A 25044-nucleotide genomic window follows, 5' to 3' on the forward strand; every position below is an offset into this window, starting at 1 on the left:
TCTGAGTGGAGCCTTGGACAAGAGAATTACTTACGAAATGCTGATTAGCTGTGACCATCTACAATCCCCCTCTCTACAGGTTACAGGGCATGTTTGGAAAGTCTCCCATAGAAATCAATGTGTCAGCTCCTACCCATTGAGTGAATGGCCCATGAGGCTGCTGTAAAATGCTATAAATGCAGCTCAGTAAGATGGCCCCGTAGTCATGAACAGACAATAGGATTAAAACAAAAAACACAATCAGATTACAAAAATAGAACATGTTTCCCCATATAGTTTCATTCTAAAAATGAATCAATTTAAGTGATGCATTCCCCTTAAAGGGGTTGTCCCGCGCCGAAACGGGGTTTTTTTTTTTTCAACCCCCCCCCCCCCCCCCCCGTTCGGCGCGAGACAACCCCGATGCAGGGACGTACAGAAAGCTCACCGGAGCGCTTACCTTAATCCCCGCGCTCCGGTGACTTCTATACTTACCTGTGAAGATGGCCGCCGGGATCCTCTGCATCCGTGGACCGCAGCTCTTCTGTGCGGTCCACTGCCGATTCCAGCCTCCTGATTGGCTGGAATCGGCACGTGACGGGGCGGAGCTACACGGAGCCCCATAGAGAACAGGAGAAGACCTGGACTGCGCAAGCGCGGCTAATTTGGCCATCGGAGGGCGAAAATTAGTCGGCACCATGGAGACGAGGACGCTAGCAACGGAGCAGGTAAGTAAAAAACTTTTTATAACTTCTGTATGGCTCATAATTAATGCACAATGTATATTACAAAGTGCATTAATATGGCCATACAGAAGTGTATAGACCCACTTGCTGCCGCGGGACAACCCCTTTAAAAATGGGGTTACCCACCTCTAGCCATTTTGCTGCAGAAAGCAGACCAGATGATTAGTACGCCTCAGCCTGCAGTACAAACACAGGTCACTGCACAATGTATGGAGCCGTTTGCTTCCTGCAGCAAAATAGCTAGAAGTGGGATAACCCATTTAAGCAAGAGCCAGAGGCCTGCTAACAAGAAGGTGTCGTACCCCAATAGGGGCTGGTAAAAAAAAAACTGGTGGAGTTTGGGGGGAGGGGGGGGGGGGGCGACGTTTTACCCTATTTTTCCTGTCCTCAATTAAGACATTATGGTGCAATCATGGATGACTGGGGAAAGACAACACTGCCCAAAACCGACTGTTAAGGAGTATTGGGACACCATTAGGCACATAAGACGGTGGGCCAATACTAACAAAATTGGGGAATTCAGCCGACTGTCATCCTATGTGTACAGCCACCCTCAGACCCGGGACTTTGTACACTGAAAAATTGGGAGATAAATCAGAAATGCCTTTCTTTACGTTTTCATGTATAATAGTCAAATATTCCCAAAAATGTGCACCAGTCATATACCCTTGTGATATTTCCTCTGTACACAAGCAGGGTTTGCCTCACCTAAGTCTTCTCCGCTGGTCTCCTCCGTTGGCGGCTCTTCTTCCAGTGGTAGAATAGTCTAGCCCATCTACATAACCACCAAGACTTCTACGGTCCTCTTCCAGTCCATACACATCTTCAGAGCCATACCTGGGAGTCAGCAGATCTGACTGGCTACCTCCAAAGCCAGCCCCCCTGACTTGAGGCTGAGGCCCGTAGCCTGGCCCTCTGTAGGGTTCCACAGTGCGGTAGCGATTATTCGGTCTAGACAGACTGCTATAGCCAGGATGCTGAGTGCTTGGAATCATTTGCACTGGCTCTGTTCCAGGTCCACGGAAATGATAATTGCGGGGCACTGTAGTATAGGCGCCACCACTCCCCATAATATCACGATAGGGGCGATCTAAAGTTTGGGAATATCCAACAGCAGGTTTTATCTTGACGGGAAAAGAAAAAAAAGTCCAAGTTCTAACAGGCACCACAAAGTCAAGAAAGTGCATAAATCAACGGTCCATGCGCATATAAGGAGCTTTGTAAAACCTACAAATCATACACACAATGGCCTCTTTGCACACTTATGAGCCACTTCTCTCCCCCCGCCTCTTGCGCTCACTCTGAATTTACTGCAAAATCCATCGAGAGAAGGACTATCAGCTGAGCGATCAGGTTACATGCGGCTGCTGCCCACAGTAGTCTATGGAGAGCGGAGGAGAGACACACAGACCCTGCTGAATGCTCTCTTCAGGGCTTCCTCACCCCAGTGCTGGATTACCACCTACACTGCTCACTACTGCTGTAGGTGGTCTTCCATCCTGCCGCTACTGTTGAGGGTGTGCTAGAGAGATGGGGGAGCAAGATCTCCTTTTCTCTCCAACTGCAGTGTATAGGAGGAAACTAACTCAGGAAAAACAAAAAAATTAGACACCGAGCATGGAAGAAGCAAAACTGCTGAAAAACGCCATAAAGTCATAAAACGGACAGAAATGGTGCTACATCCCACCTGCTAATAGTGAAAAGTCATCTGAAACGGGTGCGTTTTAAGAAAGAACCGAAGATCTCTTTAAAATGAAGAGATCTTGCTCTTTAAATCTAGCTAGCAGCCCAGGGGCCAAATTCATACAGAGGCTGATTTTTTTTTTTTAAAGCTCTCCAAAAAGGAGTGTAGCACGAGGACGTCCTCATTACAGGCCTCCCTCATCTGGGGACCTGTCACATAACATGCCACTAGTCAGGCCTCCCTCTCACGGGCACATTTTTCCACGATTAACGCAGAGTGTTTAGCGCTGCGCTAATTGCGGTATAACGCTCATTGTTTTTAATGGAGCCTCTCAGACAGCTGCTCGACCGCGGCGCTCTCTAGTGCTGCAGTTTGAGTCTCCGTGATGAGGTATGCTGACTTCGCTGTCGGGAGCTGCAGATTAGAGTAAAATTGCAGTGCTTTGCCAAACGCCTGTGTGAGGGAGGCCTAAGGTAGTGGAAAATAGGTGTCGGGACTACAGGTCTAAAAGGTGTAACCTTCCTATAAGGAACCGCTTAACAAAGATAGTTCAGTATCCTTTATTTCATGGTCGGCCTGCGATAAAATAGGTTTCAAGGCAGAGCGCCTCTGCAGTACGGCTCGGGTTTGGACAGCCATGGCTTGCGGATAGCTCAGCTGTGCATATTGAGGGTTAGGAGTCAGGCACCCAAAGTGTAAAACACTGTTCATCTAATCACCGCACATCATTTACATATCTGCCCGAGATGGAACTGCATGCCGACAACTCCTTCTGGGTGCTTATTAGTGACGCTGTATGTTGCATGCCTGTTGTGCCACGAACCCCTAGATCGGCTGCGCCAGGCATTGTACACTTACCGGGATGTCCGTGTGCCGGGGCTCTTCAGACATACTGTAGGACAGGTAGGAGGGCTCATCATCCAAGATATAACTGTCATCAGCAGGAAGTCCGCGGCCCTCCATCCTGACTGGTGAGTAGACAAAAGGCGAGTGATCCTACAGTAGGGGCAGACAAGGAGATTTACATAGCAGACCGACCAGTTATGCAGATCTGGGATCTGATCTTACCTTTCTGCAGTTACTCACCTGTGTAGAGTTTATATCTGGATACTTCTTTCTCTGCCCCTCCGTGGATGGAAATACTCGCCCGTTCTGTAGGACAGATGTTCAAGTTACAGGAGTTAGAAACTAAAATAAAAAGCCATTCACGCACAAAACCAAAACTACTTTTCCCCAAAGAACTACTAATGAAACAAATTTTATTTTGGTTTCTAAGAATTACGCTTGAAGAAGACCTGACAAAGGTGGAAACGTAGCAACCGTCTGCCTGGCAACCCTTTCATAGTGGAGGAATAAAGGTTTGACGTTTGTTCCTGCATCCATCCGCTGCCGCGGGCGCTCTCTTCATTTGCTGCTGTTTTGGAGCACCTACCTGCCGTGGCTCTGCACACCTATGGAGGTCCGGCCCTAGTGGATGCTGCTTGTACACGAGCTTTCTACAAACTACTTCCAGATAATGGTCCTGTCCTAGACGGCCACCAACATGTAACGCATTGTGAAAACCCTCTATATACTTAATGTAAGTCACATGTTGGATTAAACAGAAAGGAAAATTTATTTGTAGCAGATTTTGCTAAATTGTACATCCAAAGGTAAAAACCCCATTACATCTACTATACTGCAGGTTACATGGGGGGGGGGGGGGGTGCAAAAATCTGCGATACATCTGTCAGGTTTAAACGCGATTTGTGGCCTCATGTGCAAAAAAGTGTTTTGTGGACTCCAAGCACAAATGTGGTGTTAATGGATTTCACAGGGGTCATGAATAATGCCGCCATGCCAGGATAGGTCCCTGCAAATAGATGCCAGGCTGCCGCCACAATGTAGATTATATAATAAGTCCGGTGCTGTATATAAGACCTCGTGGCCCCAGGAAGAGCGCCAGTATTGTGGGAGAGGATATAGATCACAGAGCTGTTTAACTGGGAAAAATCTAGCTTAAATGGTTAAATCTAAAGCTGTCCATTTCCTATTGAGCGGTGATGGTCTTATGGCTGCGGCCTCCCTCCCACAGTGTGCCTCACGCAGCGTTTCACCGCGCAGGGCAGCGATTCTGCACATGACAGTATCTCTCACACGCTGTCACGCGCGGTGCGACTAGGGTGTTTTTTTTTTTTTAAAGTCTTCCCCTTTGTCTCATAGCGGCGTTGCATATTCACCACCACATATTGCATATGGACAGCGTTTAATACACAACGGGGCTTTACACATATATACACAGTATTTTGCGCACGTATTACACACAAGGAGTCGTTGCAGGTATAAATGGATGAAAAGCAATGTCCTTTCACTGAATCCATTCACGGCATGTTACACCTACAAGCAGTTTCTGGTCTTTAGACAACTATCTCTTTTTTTACACTACTTTTGTAAATCTTGCATGTGTTGAAGCACTATATACATAGTATATACAATCTGCAACATGTACGCACATCCGGAAGCACAGATCTTGGCTTTAAATGGGCAACTTAAACACGAAGATCCACTGAGAAAATGAACGGGGGTTTCCTCCTCACTGAGCCCGCACTCGCTGGGGCGGATGTGGGGAGTGATGGTAGTTCAGGAGGAGCAGGCAGCTAGAAGGAAGAGTGCCAAGACCTGATCTGATCTGGAATACTACAAAAAGTTGGCCAAGTTGGCAGGTGAGGGTTAGCTGCAGCATGACATGCCCTCCTCTGACCAGCAGGTGAAACTCTCTTCCAATTAGAAGGGAAATAGAAGTGGAGGTCAGACAGGTCGTGGCAGTTGGGAACTCGGTGACGGATTGCCCTATATGTCCCCATAATAAAGTCCATGTATTGTCTTCCTGGCACTGGAGTTTGACATATCACACATCAGGTTCACATGAATGGGAAGGGGAGGGGAGGACCCTGCAATCACAGTGCACACTGGCATCCATGACAAAGTTAGAATTAAAAGTGACTAATGCTAGAAGCAAACTGAAATAAAGGTCTGAGGTAAACTATGACATAGTGGGAATAACTGAGACATGACTGGATGAAAGCTGTGACTGGGTGGTGAACTTGCAGGGTTACAGTTTGTTCAGAAGGGATCAAGAAAATCAGAAAGTCTGGTTTAAAGCGCACATTACTGGAAAAAGTGTGTGAGGGAAATGGACGTGTGGAGTCTCTATAGGTAGAGATACACGCAAGGAAAAAAATCCTCGTAGGGGGTTTTCTATAAGCCCACCAAATAGAACAGGAGCCACAAAAAAAACCATCTTATTCAGGCAAACACGACGCAGCAAATCACAACGAGATTATAGGTTATTCTAGTTATAAAAGTTGTCAGGTGTGGAAAAGAAAATGCCACAAAGTAAGAATGCACATTAAATGTTGATTGGATTTAGATTTTTCATTTGCCTTGCCATTTCTTAATTGACAAATTAGCTAAACACTTCTATTTATATAATCACTTACTTTTAAGTAGGTGTGAAAAAAAATTCTGCAAAGTTTTGCACAAAACGGAAAGTTCATTCAGTTAAAAGGGAACGTAATACCAGATATCAGCACCATAAGATGTATTGTGCTCTTATGGCAGTCCAGGGAGGCATTTCTCATACTACCCCGACTCCCCGATCCAGCACGGTCACCCGTAAAGGTCAGCACGGACTGAGAGGTCGGACCGCTGCTGCACGCTGTATGTGCTCACTTTCATAGCAGTTAGTTTAGGGTGCTCACACCTGCTGACAAGTTCCCGTTTAGGCTGCAGTCATACGGGGCATAAATCCCACAGCAATCTCATGGAATGACTGCAGCGGGCCGCACGGAAATACAGCAAGAATTCCGCAGTAGAAATGTAGCTTCAAAACACGCACCATTCAGCCCGCATTTGGAAGCTTCTTCACCGCCTGGATTCCACTGCGGCCATCTCTCCCCAGTCTGCACGGCAGTCTCCATGGCAATTCCACCTCGTGTGAACCCAGCCCAAGTCTATAATCCTGCAATGTTGATCCAGAAGAAGGCAAAGCAAAGCCTCATGAGGTAGAAGCCAATTGAATTATGAGAGCTATGCCTGTAATACGGGTGTGAGCCACTGCAACAAGGGCAGCGCTAGCTGCTTCCTGTAGGGTTCGTACAGACAGCGGTCCTGGTGGAGCTCCAAGAGGCACATCCCCGCTGATCAACTATTGATGACCTATCCCAAGGATAATGCATCAATAGCAGAAGTCTGGCAACCCCTTTAAAGAAACAATGGTCTATCACATTACTTAATTCCTTCTCGAAGCTGGCAGTGTATTGATGCCGAATGATGCCCCCCAGCGATGCTCGCTTCTGTGCGAGTCCACAGGAGCGAGTATTGCTGGCAGCACTGCCAGAATGACGGAGGCGCGGGCTGCGGGGCGTTCACCCCCTGCTGCCTACATTCACAATGAGCAGATAGTGTTCGTTCACGTTTTAACTGTTTACACGGAGCGGCGGGTCGTTCAGTTTACTGCATGCAGAATCTTCCCAATTGTTGTTCAGTCGCTGCCTGCATTTACACGGAACGATCATCGTTAAGATCCTCAGGGAGTGTGGGAATCTGAAATATAATTGTCGCATGTAAAAGGGCATTACTTTTGAGGACATTGTGGCGGTCAGTAAGATTGGCATCTCCAACTCATCGAACTTTGCCTTTCTGAAATGCAGTATTTGTGGCTCCTGACAAAACATTCCAAAGCAAGCCAAATGGAAGTTACGGTCCCCATTTCCTGGGTGCACCCCGCTCTGTCACGTCTGATGGTCACTATCAATTCCAGAAGTGCCGTCCCTCTTGCTGAACTTGGCAGAAGTTGAGAAAGGCAGCTACCATATGTTCTTGACAGGACCTTGCTTCTTTTAGGAGATCCACAGGTTAAAGTTTAGATCAAGATTAAATCCCCAATTGTTTTCCCACTTCCTCCATTGGTTTAGTAATAGATCATCAAGAGGTTATCCATCCGGGCCTATTAAAGCAGATCTTGTACCCCTCGGATACACTGCACACCTAAGGACACATTGAGGTCCCATCATCATAATGAGAAGTGTCCATTCTTAGAGGACCACAGGTTTGGCTTTTTAAAATGATGCCACTAGACCAGTTCAGTGCCAATTGTGCCCAGGCATGCACGCCCAGGAAGAGCATTTCCATTCATCAGTCCCTAAAAAGGGAGGCTTCCATTTCACTAGCAGCAGACAACAAAGAAGGTATGACATAAAGATGTAGAAGCTGTGCCAGAGTACATCAGGGTACACCCATGAGTTTAGAAGACACATGAGAAACCTCCTTAAGATGCTACTGAGGCAAACACTCAGGAGGAGGGAGCAGGACGCTATGCAGAGAAGGTATGGGGTCTCCGACTAAAGAACATTCTTATATTGGGCACAATAAACGGTCACAGCTGTACCCCCGGTCCAGTACAGAGACCCCCAGGTCATACTGCATGCTGGATGACCATTTATACATGGGAAGGGCTGACCCGTTGGGTCCCATGTTGGTGCCGTACAGCCTCACGAGGAGAGCTGCGCTACAGGAAACGGCTCTATCCAGTGTATGAAGTGCAGTCATTCACTGACACGCTGGAACACTTCTTGAGATCCAAATATGCCTTGTACCAGGCCAACATTTTCCAAATGAAGTCTCCCCAACGGCAACAAAGATCCAGAGTGACACAAATGCACAGGATGCCCCCAAAGGGGATAAGAAGTGGCACAACTTTTAAGTGAGACACTTGCCCTGAAAAAACAGTACTTTGAAGGAATGTTTTAAAGGGATTGTCCAATTACTGGGCAAAATACCCCATTTAGCGCCCAGTGTAGTAAAATAAGAAAAGGAAGTGTACTTTCCTGTTCCCTGCTGCCACAACCTGGCCCTACAGCCTCATCTGTCATGACATATGTAGTCAGCAGACGTCAGGTGACTGATGCAGCCAATCAGAGCCTGCAACATCACTGCACACATCCTGAGCGCCATGATGCCAGGAGTTCGGGAAGGAGTCGCAGCGGCGGTCACCCGATACCCCATAACATCTGTCACAACAAATGCCGGACCACGGTGGGGCTGCAGGGCTGGGTCACTGCGCCAGGGAAGAGGACACTTCATTTAGTACAGCAGGCACTAAACAGGGCAGGTTGCCCAGTAACCAGACAACCCCTTTAAGAATTAGCACACATCCCTGATTTTACTTAGCCGAATCCACTTCGAATTAATGTGATGTACTCCGCACAGCGGTTATCCCCATATATCACAGAGTAGGCCCCAAACACCACATGCCGCTCCGTCCCTTCTGACTACGGAAGTCAAAATGCTCACTACACCTCTATACACCCCGAGATAAAAGCGCTGAGAGGATGTACTTTCTAAAATGGGGTCACTTTTTGGGTGATTCACCTGTACCGTGCCAGCTAAGTCCATGATGCAGTAGACCAGAAGCATTCCTTTCTGCGTCCCGGCAGCTAACCGCCCAATGTGGGGCACCGACCAACCCTGGAGAACTCACATCAGGCACTGAAACAACCCAACTGGGGAGAACGTCCTCAGCCCAGAAGTGATGAAGACCTGAACACTAGTTCTAAGAGAACTGATAGCCGACAGGAACCGCTCACCCCCAGGGTAGTTCCGATCCCTTTCCCTCCCACATCTCCTCTCGTTCACCCATTACTGGACCCAGGAGTATGACTTCCCCAGGCTCCTCTCCTCACGACATCCATTAGTGACCCCACTCCATCCCAGTTGGTCCGGTCTCTACAATATTTTACCTCTTTTGTATGGTTTCCTCCTCCTTAGTAGCTACTCATGGGCACGGGATGGGCAGGTGTAAGCAATAGGTTTCATCAGCCCATTCTGTAGATTTCACTTACAAAACTCTTCAGCTGTGCAGCCGGGTGAAGACCGGGCAGAGCAATCCATCTTCACCTCACTGCATGACAGAAGGGGGCGCTCCAGCGGAGTCTGCACTGTTCCCATGTACAGCCCCATTGTGTTACTGTCCGCCCCTCAGTAGCACCAATCTGTTTTAATAGTTTCCGGTCACGCTCATACCCCTGACGGCTATTCTGCAGACATAGCCTTCTCCTTGCAGGGGGGGGATTAGTCAGATTACCAGATTGGAGTCAGGAAGGAATGCGGAAAATTGGCATCTACCTCAGAGTTTTTTGCCTTCCTCTGGATCAACATTGGGGTGTAACAGGCTGGACTGGATGGACCCGTGTGTCTTTCAGCCTAATATACTATGAAACAGCATGAGTGTGGGTAATTTGTAGCTCCCAATCTGCGCCATTCGCTGGTCACCACTTTGGGATTACACCTGTGGGGTCAGATGGCTGAATACATTTCTAGATGAATTCCATGAGGAATATAGGTACCAAAGTTATGTAACTTCTTAGGGGGGGGTTCTGATGCTCCGATACCTCAGGGGCTCCGCAGATGGAACATGGCACAAGAAAACCAATTCCAGCAAAACTGCTCTGAAAGTGAAACGTCCCCGCCACCTGACCAGAGCAGCCCGCGGCCACATACGGGGCATCGCTGGAATTGCGGGTAATTGCTTTACAAATTGTGAGCTGCCCCATATAAACATTGGAACTTTTGGGTTAAAGCATTAGAGTTGGACTGTGAAAATACAAAGTTCTATGAAGTTCCTGTAGAGTAAAAAGGTCCCAATACCCCTGGATGACTTCCTTGATGGGGTAACTTACAAAGTGGGGTCTTTCAGGGGGCATTAGTGTTAGCAAGCCCTCTGCAAATATAACATGGTGACTGACCAATATCCTAATAGAAAGGAGTTCCCAAACTCCTTTAAGGCCTGTGTGTAAGAGTCACGGTGCGCACTGGGGCCATAAGTGGGATATAAACATCACACAAAAGGAGGAATTACAATTCAAAATCAGCAAAAACACAACAGATTTTAAACCATAAGCTACGTCATTAGCTGCTAAACTAGGCCATACCCTTAGCAGGTGACATCTCTTCTGTGCCCCACTAGGGGGTGTGAACATCTGATCTTCCAAGGACTTACATAATACACTGCTATACTGCATTGCAGTGAACTATGCCTGCCAGTATCAAACTAAACAGGCAGCTTATCAGGTCCTACCCGATAGCTCTGCTCCCTACCATTAGAGCGAGGCACCCAAGTGTGATGGCACAGGTATACCCCTGGTGCCCACACCAACACTCCCCCATAATAGTACGGCTGCTAGTGGCAACTAGAAGCTCCAACAACATACTATTATTGGAAGGGGGAGTCAATCCAGCTGCAGAACAGGCTGCTCATAAGTGACTAAAGGGGGGAGGAAGAAGAGGGGGCACATTCCCAGAGTCATCATGCAGCTGCAAACCGGCCGCCCACCCCATTAGTGATGCAGGTCTGCACGGCTTGTGATTGAAGCGTTCATTATCTGTAAGGGCGCTATAACACGGGATTTTGTTAGTTTTTTTTTTTTAACAAATTGCTAAATTGTTCCAATCTGACTGGCAGTCGTTCAGTGTAAACGGCCAACGATCAGACGATGAATGACAATTCATTTATCGGTCATTTCATACAAGCATGACAATCGCTGGCTTACTCGCCGATCGCTCGGTTTATATACCAATGGTTTAGTAGTTCTCGGTAGCGTTATGGAAGGTCTGAACAAGCGAACGATGTTTCTGCCTGTGTAAATGAGCAGCTCTAGAACTCGCACTGCAGACGGTAACTGGTTTCATGTAAGAGCCCTGCGGTTGGTAATGGTGTAAGACAGTGCAGCCATTAACGTGGAGCTGGTGAACAATTCATTAGCAAGCTGCACAGATCGGCATCACCGGCTGTCGGACACATTGCTGCCACAAACCGCCCACACCGTACACTTAAAGGGGGATCTATAAATTAGCCCTTTTGGGAAAAAAATTCCTTCCCGACTCCCTAATGGCAATCAGACTGTTCCCTGGACCAACCCCTAATAGTTCCTACCTGTCTGTAGACCCGGATTAACAAATAACCTAAGATTTATATCCTGTAGTATCCTTCCGCTCCAGATAGACATCAAGTCCCCTTTTAAACTCCTCTATGGATTTTGCCATCACCACGTCCTCAGGCAGAGAGTTCCACAGTCTCACTGCTCTTACAGTAAAGAACCCTTTCTATGTTGGTGATGAAACCTGCTTTCCTCTAGACGTAGTGGATGCCTCTTGTTACCGTCGCAGTCCTGGGTATAAACAGATCCTGGCAGAGATCCTTGTATTGTCCCCTCATGTATTTATACAGAGTTATTTGGTCGCCCCTTAGCCGTCTTTTCATAGGCAGTGAACACTACATCACAGGGATGTGAGCTTCACTGACCTGCAGGAAGGAATGTGAGGAACACAGCCTCCATAACGAGCTGGCCGGCATGCTGCGAGCAGCGCTGACCCAGAGCACTGCAGAAGATCAGCATCGAGAATATGTGGCAAGTAGACTGACGGGGCGAGGAAAAGCAGAGTATAGTTTTTTTTAAATGACAAAACCCCTTTAAGCCCCCCGATCATCCAATCTTCAGGCAGGTTAGTGGCTTAGATAGTTGGCTGATTTTGAAAATGTTAATTTTAACAAATTATCCATTTGTCACGTGCAAAAATGAACAATCCCGCATCACGCCCAACTACAGCTGTATTTCCACGTTTGCTGAGCGGTTTCATTGGTTTCTCTCAGCCATGTACACATCCTAGGTGTTATCGAGATTGGACACTTCAGGAAGAGCACCATATATAACTGTGAAACCCCATACTACCCGCCTGTACAGAAAAGATGGCTTCACAATATACTGCAAGGCCGGGAATTTTAGATTATTGCACTGAAATACCATTCGGCAGCTTCCATGCGTCATTGTGTACGCAGCACGGATGCTGAGAGTAGAGGTCAGGGGCCTCAAAATCAGCAGCGGCTATCGCCGGACTAGTACTGCAGGCTGGCTCAGTGGAATGCCTGTAGGGATACTTGCTGGCCAGAGGCTAATGAAGGTGGATAGGGGGGTCCCTAGTACGATACCATCTTACAGTTACACTTTGTAGACAACCATAAGTCTGATGTGGCCCTCGGTGAAAATGAGTTTGCCCCCCCCCCCCCCGATCTACAAGGTTAAACTTTTTAAATGCTGTTTTTAATACTCTGAAGGGTGCAGTTTTTAAAAGGTGTTGGGTCCTGGGGATTTCTGATATATAGGCCCTAAAAAAGCTGTCAGAACTGAATAAGCCCTTGTAAAAAAAAATAAAAAACCTTTTGAAATTTGCTAGTAAATGTGAGATATATAAAAACCACTTAAGGGATTGCAATACAAAGCAGCTTATGGGAAATGTTAGTTATTACATATTTTGTGGTGTACGAATGCAAGCAGAAACAAAGTTAAAAACATTGTGAATTTTTCCAAGTTTCCAGTAAATAGTTTTTTTTAACAAAGAAATTTTTCTTTTTTTTTTAAATAACCACTAAACAAGGAACAACATGTGATGCAAAACAGACAAACAGATTCAGAATCGCATTGATAAGGAAAAGCATTACCACACAGTGACAGAAGCGTCCTGAAGGTCAAAGCAGGCCGTGTCATTAAGGGGTTAAAATGAAACTTCATAAGTATTTTTACTTACCAAACACTGAAATTATTAGTAGAATGCAGTTAAGGGGTTTTCCGGGCACAAAACGGAAATTGTGAAAATACTGAAATCTAGAAGGTTCTGATAAAGGCCATTTGACACGCAACGATTAGCGCTCAAATGAAAATGAATGATGATCGTTCAGTGTAAACGCAGCCGAGGGACAAGCGACAAATGGTTGCTTTTCATTCGTCTTTCATTCTACGCAGACATAACCGTCATCGTTGGCTCATTCACAATTGGTTCGGTGTAATTAGCGCTCTCACATACACAGTGAATGTGACCGACTCAACGATTTGGTGTTTGAACGAGCCAACGATGTACCTGCTGTATAAACAGGCTGCCCAGCGAACCCCGACATCATTCACGTGTTCAAACGACAAATTGGCAGGTCTAAACCGACCAAAAGTAGCAGCAACTTGTACTTTATCTGCCGCTCTGGAACCTCTCGTCCCGTGCAGCCACCGATCTACGGCCGTGCTACATGCGCCACTTCTGCAGTGAACACAGCAGCAGACTTGCCTACAATTTCCAGCATGCATAGAGCTTGCTTACTGGCTAGCACCATCGCTCCGCCCACAGCCCCTACAACCCCGCCCACAGCCCCGCCCACAGCCCCTACAGCCCCGCCCACAGCCCCTACAGCTTACTAGCTCCAACCTCCCGGAGAAAGCCTGCTGATACAGACAGGACCTCCCAGCACTCTGTACCGCACATGAGCAATACATTGCAGTGCTTCCTCTCCTGTCCTCCCATCATGCACTGCTCTCAGGATGTTGGAGGCTTTGGAAAGGAGAGGAAGTAACAAATATTAACAAGATGTCAGAGTTATTTTTCAGGCGGTAGATCATGTGACCAATCAGTTCCCGTACCTGGGTAGCCAATTCATTAATTCCAAAAGGACTTCTTGCGATGATGCTCGCTGGATGTTAGCTTGTTAGTCGTGCCCGGAAAAACCCTTCATTCAGAAGTAAAATGACCTGAGACATACGGAAATGAGAATGTTACCTGCTGGCGACAGGTGAGGGTGCCATTGGAAAGCGTGGCTGCAGCCTCCTGCGGGGTCACCCACACCCGGTCCAGCTGTGCCGTGACGTGTCGCCGTTCTTCTTCCAGAGCACGAGACAAGAGCTCAAACTGGGCCTCCTGCGCTCTCACTGAGGCCAAGATACTGGCCGGGCTCTCGGACTCGGGCTCATCCATTAAGATTACACTGAGACCCTAAACTAAAGAGAACAGGTAGAAATGGAAGGAGGAGACGGAGAAAGAGGGGATGAGGGCAGAGAGAAGAGGGGGGAGAAACCAAATTAAAACCAGCAAGAGAAAGTCCCACAAACCCAAGAAGATTGCACCGCAGGCTAACTGATAGGATTATTTACATGAAGCCCGGAACAACTAGCATTGGGCTCAGTGTTCTGTATACATGGAGTAACCTCAGACAGAGGAGTTACGGTAATGACAGTTCAGCAGCGGACGATCTGCAACGCGTCTACCTCCATCCATCGGTGTGGGATCGCCACAGATCTCATCCCTCGCTCAAAGGTGGGGGAGGGGGGGTTAGGGGGAGATAGTTTTTAAAACCCCACAGTATACATAGCCATGCGGAGAGTATACAGTCCACGCCGCAGACGTTCCTGATACAACAACTTTTAGGACAGTTTCTTGGAATCCCCTCCGCTCAGCTGGCAGTATTATATACAGCATATTGTCCACCTGTCAAACTCTTCAAGAACTTCAGATAACTTCTCAGTAACAGTACGTAAAGCTGGGAAAAAATGCCCATCTACTTCAGCCTATTAACTACCCCACCCCCACCAGTGTTGATCCAGAAACAATTTCCCTCATTTAATTAGGAGGGAGAATGGAGTCCGGAAAGAAATCCTATCTGGCAATCAGAATTATCCCCGGATCACTGACACGACATGTAATATTGTGCCACTCAAGGAAGGTGTCCCAACCCTCTTATACTCTTAGATTCCCCATCACCGCATCCTCAGGCGAGAGTTCCATAGTCTCACTGCTCTTACAGTAAAGAACCCCCTTCTATGTAGTGTAGTAACCTTCTTTCCTCTAGATGTAGAGAGCGCCCCCTTGTTACAGTCCTGGGTATAATAGATGATGGGAGAGATCTCTGTACTGACCCCCTGATATATCTATACATAGTTATTAGAGCGCCTCCTTGTTACAGTCCTGGGTATAATAGATGATGGGAGAGATCTCTGTACTGACCCCTGATATATCTATACATAATTATTAGAGCCTCCCTTGTTATAGTCCTGGGTATAATAGATGATGAGAGAGATCTCTGTACTGACCCGATATATCTATACCTAGTTATTAGAGCGCCCCCTTGTTATAGTCCTGGGTATACTAGATGATGGTAGAGATCTCTGTACTGACCCCTGATATATCTATACATAGTTATTAGAGCGCCCCCTTGCTACAGTCCTGGGTATAATAGATGATGGGAGAGATCTCTGTACTGATCCCTGATATATCTATACATAGTTATTAGAGCGCCCCCTTGTTACAGTCCTGGGTATAATAGATGATGGGAGAGATCTCTGTACTGACCCCTAATATATCTGTACATAGGTATTAGGTCGCCCTCAGCCATCTTTTTTCTAAACTAAAAAAATCCCAATTTTGATAACCTCTGGGTATTGTAGTTCGCCCATTCTGTTTATTACTTTAGTTGCCCCCTTTGTACCTGCTTAAGCGCTGATCTGTCCTTCTTGAGTAGTGGTGCCCAAAACTAGTCTGCCCAGTGACTTGTAAAGAGGAAGAACAATGCTCTCGTCATGCGCCCCTAGACCTCTCCTGATGCACCCATGATCCTATCTGCCTTGGCAGCAACTGCTTGACACTGGTTTCTCCAGTTAAAGCTTACCGTTATCCCCCCCCCCCGTTCTCTATGTCGGTGTTCCCCAGTGGTTCCCCACTTGGTGTGTAATGGTGACATGGTTTTCCTGCCCGCGTGCAAAACTTTAAACCTCATTTACCACTTTGCTGCCCAAAACTTATCCAGATCCATCTGCAATATTTGCAGTATAAGCCGTCTACCTCGGGTGCAGATGAGAAATAGGTTCCTGACATTTTCTAGTAGTTAACCTCAGGAGACTAAGGCCCCTTTACATGCGACGAGCTGTTGGGGAAGCGATGCCCGGCCCTGTACTGTTCCCAGGAGCCGTTATCGTTGGTATCGGTGCGTTCTCGCCCTCGGCCCGCCTCCATTCACATTAAGCAGACAGCTTTACATGGACTAGCTCATCGTTCTGCACCGACACGGGCCGATTACCCTTCAGAGTCTCCCCAGCAGTCTGCCATCACACCGGCATCGGGGCAGTTCAGGGTTTTTGGCTCTTCTCCATTTTTGGAGGAGAAAAGCCGAAATAAAATAGAGCTGTGTTTTCCCCATTGCTTTCCAAGCTATTCATTTATTTGTAACCCCCATTGAATGAAACCAGAAAGGCTTCAGTTCCGTCAGGTTCCCGTTATTTTTGGACAGCGGTAGGATTTACGCTTTGCTTGTTTAGCGTCTAACACGCTGCCGAGGGCTTCAGGATGAACGGCAAAGAGATTTTTGAGAGGAATGGAACAAACATACCCTAAAGTCTTAGGCTCTGGATGTTGGCATCATTAGCCCCTCTCTGAGGTGCATCCAACAAAGTTTGCCATTTGTTTGCTAGTCGCCAATTAGTTGCTTTGTTGTGTACAGCGCGACCCCAAACTTTGCCCAAGACTGCCATTGGCACTTCACGAACCAGCCGTCACCCGGACCATGTGTACCACAACACCACGCTCTTCTGTAACTCCTGCAAGTAACTCATTCCCGGCAGTCACAAATCCTCAGACAACACTGTCCAATAAGAGACTGTCCTTGCCCAAAGCAACCAATCAGAGCTCAGCTTTCATTTCTGAGGCTTGGTAAAAGGAAAACGTTTCTGATTAGTTGCCATGGGCAACAAGGACAGTCTTACTATTAGTTTTGATAAATGAGCCCTACCTTCCATGGAAATGTAAACAGCATGCCAACAAGAGCGGTCCCTGATGGCAGGAGACTAGACAGCAGTCACCGATAGAAACCAATACACTGCTATACAAGTTCCAGGGGACCGGTCATCAACATCGACAATCATCTTAGGACTAGTACAAACTTTACCAGAAAGCAGTCAACAAAGACCGCCGTCATCAGAAGGACTCCTTGTGTAAAAGCAACGTTCTATCTATTCTTCGGAAATAAAAAAAAGTCATCAAAAATTCCTAATGTCCGGTCTACATTAAAAACAAACAATCCTGCAGTTTTCCCACTGACCACTAGGCCTAACAAGGGGCCGACGCTTCCCGCTCCGTATTGTAAGGCGATTGGAGTACAAGTTTTTGCTAAGAGCGAGTCTGCAGAAGAGCAGCAGGGTGGATGGCAGGAAGGACTCTGGAGACGTCCGCCTGTAAGTGCATCAGCCCTGCGCCGTCACACCAGCCAAAATATAGAGTAAAAGTATGCTATATTCTTAGTCACAGAACACCAATTAGAGCAGCAGGACTTAACTTGTCTTCGTCCAGCAGGCCGAGTGTTAACCCCTTCCTGCTGCAGCCATTTTGCTTTTCCATTTTCAACAAACCCCAACTATTTAGCAGACAGGGCCACATGAGGACCTTCTGAGGGGCGAGGCTTATTTCTCAATGCCACCGTTAATATATTGTAAAGCTGAATTTCTATGTGGGGCGAGGTGGAAAGACAAAAATGGCCCCAGTGGAAGGTGGAATAGAGGCGCAGCCTGAACCCTGTGAATGGAGAAGAGGGATCCCGGAGTTCTGCATGATAAGACCTGCAGGATGAGGCCGGTGACACCAACGCATCTCTGCCGGAGTCCATAATACGACAGCGACCGCACGTCCCCTGACCGGGAGTCTCAGCATCATAGCAGTAGCATACCCCGAGGTCAGGAGATGAAGAACAGCAGCCAGAATACAGTCATGTCATTAACAGACCGTAACGGAGGGGGCACAGATATAACATGGGGGTCTGTCACAGCTGAAGAAACCCATTCACTGGCATTAATGAAACGGACACTTTGGTTTGTTACATTAGGAGTATACAGGAACAGTCAACTACACTATTCTGTGCTCCGAATACGGGAACCTTGTAGGCCTGACAGCAAAGTGGTGTCCGTCCCACTGATGCTAGTGAATGGCTTCATCACAGCCATGACTTCAGCAGCTGCACCTGTGACATAATCAGAGTAGCTGTAAGGAGAAGACACTCCCAGATCTTGTGCAGAAGTCTGGGCCCAGGAGAAATACAAAATCACACCAGCCTGTGCGCTATCAGAGGATTACTAATTTATTCTAAGGTGTGTGTGGTTTATATACCATAAATGACATCACAGGAAAAGTACATACCTCCAAGATAAATAATAATACATTGTAGGGTACAACTAAAATGATTAACAGAAGTTACACCTTTTAAGGTGTTACTATAACATACAATGAAACAGTTATGCATTCAGTGAGAAGGAATGGGGGGGGGGGGGGGGAGGGGGGTCTGGGAGACTTATCTGCCGTCTGTCTCATTCCATTCACTGGTATAGAAAAGGTTTTGTTTAACCCCCTTCACTACTTATATTAGCAGCAGGCTATATCTTTCTAGTCTACAATCTAATAGAAAAATAATTAACTGATACATTGATCTACAAATTTCTTAATAGTAAATAACGCTAAATGAACTGTTTGATAAAGTCAGGTGTAGCCAAAATTAATTGCCGTAAAAAATAAAATAAAAATAAAAAAAAAAAACACATTGAAAAAGGAAAGCAGGTACTACCCCAAAATAATGAAGGTTTATTAAACATCAGTAAAAAAAACAACATTAAAAAGAGCAAATACTGCCACAAAAGCAAGAAACAAAAGCAGAATATGTAATTTATACACATTTTTAAATTTGGTGACCAAAAAAAAAAAATTCATTTGACTTGTTTTACATTTAAGGACTATATAGCAACGAGTCTGCTCCACTGGATTGGCACATAACCAACGTGGTGCCAATACTCAAAAAGGGTCAAAAAATGAACCTGGAAACTACAGGCCGGTAAGTCTGACTTCTATTGCGGGTAAAATGTTAAAAAGGGTTTCTAAAAGATGCAATCCTAGAAGACCTCAAGGACAATAGCTGTATAAGGCCTCCCTCACAGCTGTTTAGTGCTGCCTTTTCAGTGCTGCGCTAAAAACGATGTACTCCTAGCATCTATATAATAGCGGTCAACAGATACCTGAAGGGCTGATGACCCTTCCAACTCTACCATCCTATGATCTACTATACCTAGGACTGTAACAAGGGGGCCCTCTAATAACTATGTATAAATATATCAGGGAACAATCCAGAGATCTCCCATCATCTATTATACCCAGGACTATAACAAGGGGGCCCTCTAATAACTATGTATGATATATCAGGGGTCAGTACAGAGATCTCTCCCATCATCTATTATACCCAGGACTGTAACAAGGGGGCGCTCTAATAACTATGTATAGATATATCAGGGGACAGTACAGAGATCTCTCCCATCATCTATTATATCGAAGACTCTAACAAGGGGGCGCTCTAATAACTATGTATAGATATAATCAGTGGTGAGTACAGAGATCTCTCCCATCATCTATTATACCCAGGACTGTAACAAGGGGGCACTCTAATAACTATGTATAATATATCAGGGGTCAGTACAGAGATCTCTCCCATCATCTATTATACCCAGGACTGTAACAAGGGGGCACTCTAATAACTATGTATAGATATATCAGGGGACAGTACAGAGATCTCTGCCATCATCTATTATACCCAGGACTGTAACAAGGGAGCGCTCTAATAACTATGTATAGATATATCTTGGGTCAGTACAGAGATCTCTCCCATTATCTATTATACCCAGGACTTTAACAAGGGGGCGCTCTAATAACTGTGTATAGATATATCAGGGAACAATACAGAGAACTCTCCCATTATCTATTATACCCAGGATATCTATTATTACCAAGCCCACGGGCCAAAACCAGTACACCGTTTCATTTTATGTGGCCCGCCGGCCGTGCATTGTGCCTTTGAGGGGTTTTCCATGCAACACCCATATAACAATTATAAGCGCAACTCTGAACGATGTCAATGAGCTGCGCTAGCAATTATTAGGGGCGCCGGCAAGTCACAGGGGGTCACAGCAGTGCTTCCACTCTGACCCCGGGTAATCCTGGCGAGTGCTGCCTGGATAACCCTTTTAAAGGAATTCTACTCATCCTGCCTGCAGCTCCAGTCCGGTGGCACAGTGCAGAGTCTGTGACCGCTGACCTCTGCACCGAGGTCAGAGGTCAGGCTCAGCAGCGGGTGCCGCTGCTGCCACCACTGCATCACAGCTGCGGGCAGGGCGAGTGTTAAGGTTTTAGGGATGCTGCCTGGCAAGAGGACATTAGGGAGGTTGCTATTCCTGGGTCTACTATGGGGGTCACTGTAACTGCTGGGGCTGGTAGCAGGACGAATCCCATGGGTTATGAGAGACAGTCATAGCAGGAGTGGGTGTCGGAGGGGTGAAATATTACCTCACCCCGTGCCAGGTCTGTAGACTTTCTGGAAGGTCCGGACATGGTGGCTAATTTACTAGACTTTAAAGGATCGCTTGGGCTTTTAAACTCATTAGACGCAGCAGGCTTTTCTGTAGCCCACATTTAGCCCGCAGTCATTCTGGTCAGATGGCCACATTTTGTATTTCAGCATATGAGTTGTATCTCACATGGCGCAAATTCTTTGTGCAATTTTAATCCATCAACGTGTTCGCTGGCTTCTACAATCTGATTGTTAGGCACGTTACGCCGTCCAACCGGCTTGTCACAAAGGAGCCAATAGTGGTCGTGTCTGGAGAATACCGCCCTGCCTCTTGGTGAACCACTCGCCGTGTTGACAGCTGGGAAGACATTTCAATCTTGGCCCCCAGCTACTACATTCTCTTAAGGGGTCCAGGAATTTGGGACCAAGATGATGTGGGGCTTCTTTTTTTTTAACATCCAAATCATGAAACAGGTTCAACGAGCCTTCAGTTTGATGGGTTGTGAAGCCGTCGATAGAGTCAATATTTTATGAAAACATGAACTATATTCGATCTACTAAGGCTGCCTGTCCACAGCCGACGCGGAATAGAGCTAGCGGTATTGTGCTGCAGGGGAAGAACGAACAGGTCTCAGCGGTGAGCCCATCTGATAGACAGGCTGACCGCGGCAAGTTAGAATCCCATGAGCGGAGCATCACTATGATTCTCATGGACGTCGGGCTGCGCTTTTCATAGTTAAGGCTATGTAAAGCGTTCACTGCGTTACCAGCGGACGGATTATGGCTGCAGATAGCGCAGACATATCGCCCGTGGACAGGAGCCCTTACTGAACACATTAACCCCACTGGGCTTAAATGAAAGCTGCTCAAGCATCCATGATAAATAGGAGAGTAAGATTTCACCATTATACCAGCCTTCGACCACTTCAAAAAAAAAAAAAAAAAGTGAATTCCCCATCTTACCAAAGGGTTTAAGACCCATTTACATGGAGAGCTGATCACTCAAAATCGCTAAAAAGCAATCGTTTGAATGATAATCTTGCGTCTAAACGCGCGCCCGTCGTGCACTGATAGCTGATCGTTAAATTCAGGCCAACCTAAAAATCATCCTTCAGCCTTATCAGCAGTTCTTTGTGGGGAGTGCTGATAGTATTGTTTCCTGTCAGAGAACAAAGGGACTGAAAGCTGATAAGAGCCCTCCAGCTACTAACTGCATTCAGCTAAGGCTTCATTTGCACAGTAATTAGCCATTAAGTAGCTGAGTAGCTACTTAATAGTTTATACAAAATGATCGCTCAAAGCTGTCACTGTGGTTTGAGTGACCATCGCTCCATGTAAATGGGCCTCTAGTAGTAATACAAGCAGTCTCTTTTCTTCAAATAATTCGCTTTACTCATCCTCTGATAAAGAAACACCACAGATCATATTAATTATAAACTACACACACACCACACGCGCCAATACGGCACGCTTATAACCCCTACACTCGCCTCCCCCCGGGGATCCGCCACTTCATCCAGAGTGCAGTTGATCCTCTACAGAATCATCCCTGGCTGGTCCTGTATCACCCCCTTATATCAGCCGCTCGCCCTGCCCGGTTGTATTAGCGGTCCCCACATACATCATCAACATACTAGAGCCATACCATTCCCTCCTTTATATCCTCTGTAGAATACTACTGTTTAATCCTACCTTGTATCACCCCTTTATACCAGCGGCTCGTCCTGCCGGCCATACGAACACCCCGCATTCCCAGCGAGGTGTATTAGCATCTATAGACACCGCTTAGATTCACTAAGTTATTACATCCATCCTTTTGAATTTCATAAGACATTTTTTGTATGGTTCGGCTACCCCATGGCGGTCCCGCTGTAAGGCGCACTACCCTACGGCGGTCCCGCTGTAAGGCGCACTTTCAATGATTTCATACTCATTTGTGATTTTTCACTCAAGCCTCTCAGCGCTAAGAAAAATCTGCGATATCGCTAATTGTTTCCAATGGGGCCGGCGGCAGCAGCTGCTGAGCCCCACTGAAAGCAATGGGTTGCAGGCAACCCCCATAGCAATGATTTTTGGGGAAGGGCTTGAAATATAAGCCCTTCCCTGAAAATCAGCCCTAGCTGTAAAAAACATATAAAACACTTTTTACTCACCTAGAAGAGCCGTCTGACTCTTCTTTCCGGCCCCGGCAGTCGTCTTCTAGAGGCCGGGGATTGAAAAATCCCCAACCCCAGAAAGTGCTGCCTCTGATTTGGCTGAGCGCTGTGACCAATCGGAGGTGGCGCCTGGCCGTCATTGAATGATAGCTGAGCGCTGCAATTAAAAGCAATGGGAAAGCATTGTGGACTTCAGCTGTGGCAGAGGATGCCTTCATCCCTGCGGTCGTTGCAGGAACAAAGGAATCCCCTGCCATAGCAGTTACAGCTGTGACAGAAGTCCACGATGTATTCTTTACGCTTTCAATGTGCCGCCGGCCCCATTGAAAACAATCAGCGATAGCGCATATTTTTCTTAGCGCTGTGAGGCGTGAGTGAAAAATTGCAAGCAAGCATGAAACCATTGAAATCATTGGTTGCATAATCATGCGTTTTGACTCGCTCTCGCATGGCAAGGAAGCATATCGCTAGTGGGTAGGCGCCCTTCGTTGCAACTAATCACAATGCAGCTTTCATTTTTCATTCTGCTCTGGTACAATGAAAACTGTGCTGCGATTGGCTGCTAGGGGCAACCAGGTTTGTCTTTTAGACAGTTCCATCAACCTGCCCCTGTTACTATCTGCCTGGCACACTGTCATAAATGGTAATATCAATATAAGCTCCCATTACAAGAACACACCCTGAACCAAGGACTGCAGTGCATGTCAATACACACCCACACACCGCAACCCTTGTACAGAGATCAAACACGACATAGAAACCACACAGCCATTGACACAGCCCAGTAATACCGCCACACACACCTTTACAGAGAGGAGAGACCATCTACAGCCCTTTATGGAGGCTGCCCACTGTATGGTCACAAGTCTGCATGCAACAGTACTACGTGCCACTATCCTTACACGGAATGGTAGAGATGGAAGGGACCTCCGGGGTCATCGGGTCCGACCGCCCGCTCAATGCAGGATCACCAAATCATCCCAGAGGCCTGTCCATACAGATGGAAGAATGCCAATAAGTGGAAGCGTTTGGGAGAAATGTTGACAATCCCTTCGTCTCCGGAACACCTCAAAGGTGTTAAATGAGGAGGATCGGAGGTCTTCCCTCGCACCCTCCGTGCCCCTTCACATAAGTGTACACTAGATCTGAGCTGGAATAGATTATAAATCTGTCGGTCCAGCCACGCCCCCTCTGACAAGCACCGCCCACTGTCTACAAGAGCTAAAAAGTCAAACCAAATCCCTGATCGCGCAAGAAATTTGCAACTTCATGCTATAAACTGGCATAAAAGCCCGAGATTGTCCCCGTTAGTCCTTTTTACAAGTCACTGGTCAGACAACAAGGAATATTGGGACTCAATTACAAAAACTTTCCTTACACGTCACCTCCCATAGTAACCAAAATTCTGCAGCATTCCCACATAAACCCGCACTGTAGCTGCAGATTGTGACCAGGAACAGGCAGCGCATCTACAGCCTATTAGATAGATGGCGCCCCTCGTCTCAGTATATGGCGCTGTCACCGGCGTTGGGGGCAATGTTGCTACTAAATTCAGCTGTGGATCTGCAGCCGATTCCTGGTCAATACCTACACCTATGGTGCGGGCTGTTATAAGGAAATGCTTTTACACCCCGTGTGAACGTACCCCAGAAGAAAACCGGTCTTAGGGCTCATGTCCACGGGAAAAAGAAGAATTAAAATCCGCAGCGGATTTTAACTCTTCTCCCGCGCGCGGATCCGCACCCCATAGGGATGCATTGACCACCTGCGGGTAGATAAATACCCGCGGATGGTCAATAAAAGTGATTTTAAAAAAAAATGGAGCATGAAAAAATCTGGACCATGCTCCATTTTCATGCGGGTCTCCCGCGGGGACGGCTCCCGCGGGCTTCTATTGAAGCCTATGGAAGCCGTCCGGATCCGCGGGACACAAAAATCAGATTTTACTCATCGCTCCGGTTCTTCTCTTCTCCGCGGCGCCATCTTCTCTCAGCCGCGGCCGGATCATTTGTCTTCGACCCGGCGCATGCGCGGGGCACGTCACCGACGTCATCGTGCACATCCGCCGAGCCGAAGAATGAAGATCCGGCCGCGACGAGAGAAGATGCCGCCGCCGCGAAGAGAAGAAACGGAGCGGATCGGAGGTAAGTTTATTCTCATTTATTTGCATTTTCAGCCCTCATGTCCGCGGGGCAGGAGGGACCCGCTGCAGATTCTACATGTAGAATCTGCAGCGGATCTGATTTTCCCCGTGGACATGAG

The 25044-nt window shown here is 47.0% G+C and overlaps 1 protein-coding gene across 5 annotated transcripts in view; it reads right to left on the reverse strand.

Moving 5' to 3' along the window:
- Positions 1-25044, reverse strand: part of LOC136588352 (catenin delta-1-like) — a 75978-nt gene that overhangs the window by 41777 nt on the left and 9157 nt on the right. For 3 of the 5 annotated variants that reach the window (XM_066587496.1, XM_066587494.1, XM_066587492.1), the window contains exons 2-5: positions 14044-14261; positions 3496-3561; positions 3268-3405; positions 1434-1849 (exon numbers count right to left, since the gene is read on the reverse strand). In XM_066587496.1, coding sequence (XP_066443593.1) covers positions 1434-1849; positions 3268-3405; positions 3496-3561; positions 14044-14238 — 815 coding nt within the window. In that variant the 5' untranslated portion in view covers positions 14239-14261. The remainder of the gene's footprint in view (positions 1-1433; positions 1850-3267; positions 3406-3495; positions 3562-14043; positions 14262-25044) is intronic. The other 2 variants (XM_066587493.1, XM_066587497.1) reach the window with 2 other exon arrangements.

The sequence above is a fragment of the Eleutherodactylus coqui genome, chromosome 13 (genome assembly GCF_035609145.1).
Source record: "Eleutherodactylus coqui strain aEleCoq1 chromosome 13, aEleCoq1.hap1, whole genome shotgun sequence".
Taxonomy (NCBI): domain Eukaryota; kingdom Metazoa; phylum Chordata; class Amphibia; order Anura; family Eleutherodactylidae; genus Eleutherodactylus; species Eleutherodactylus coqui.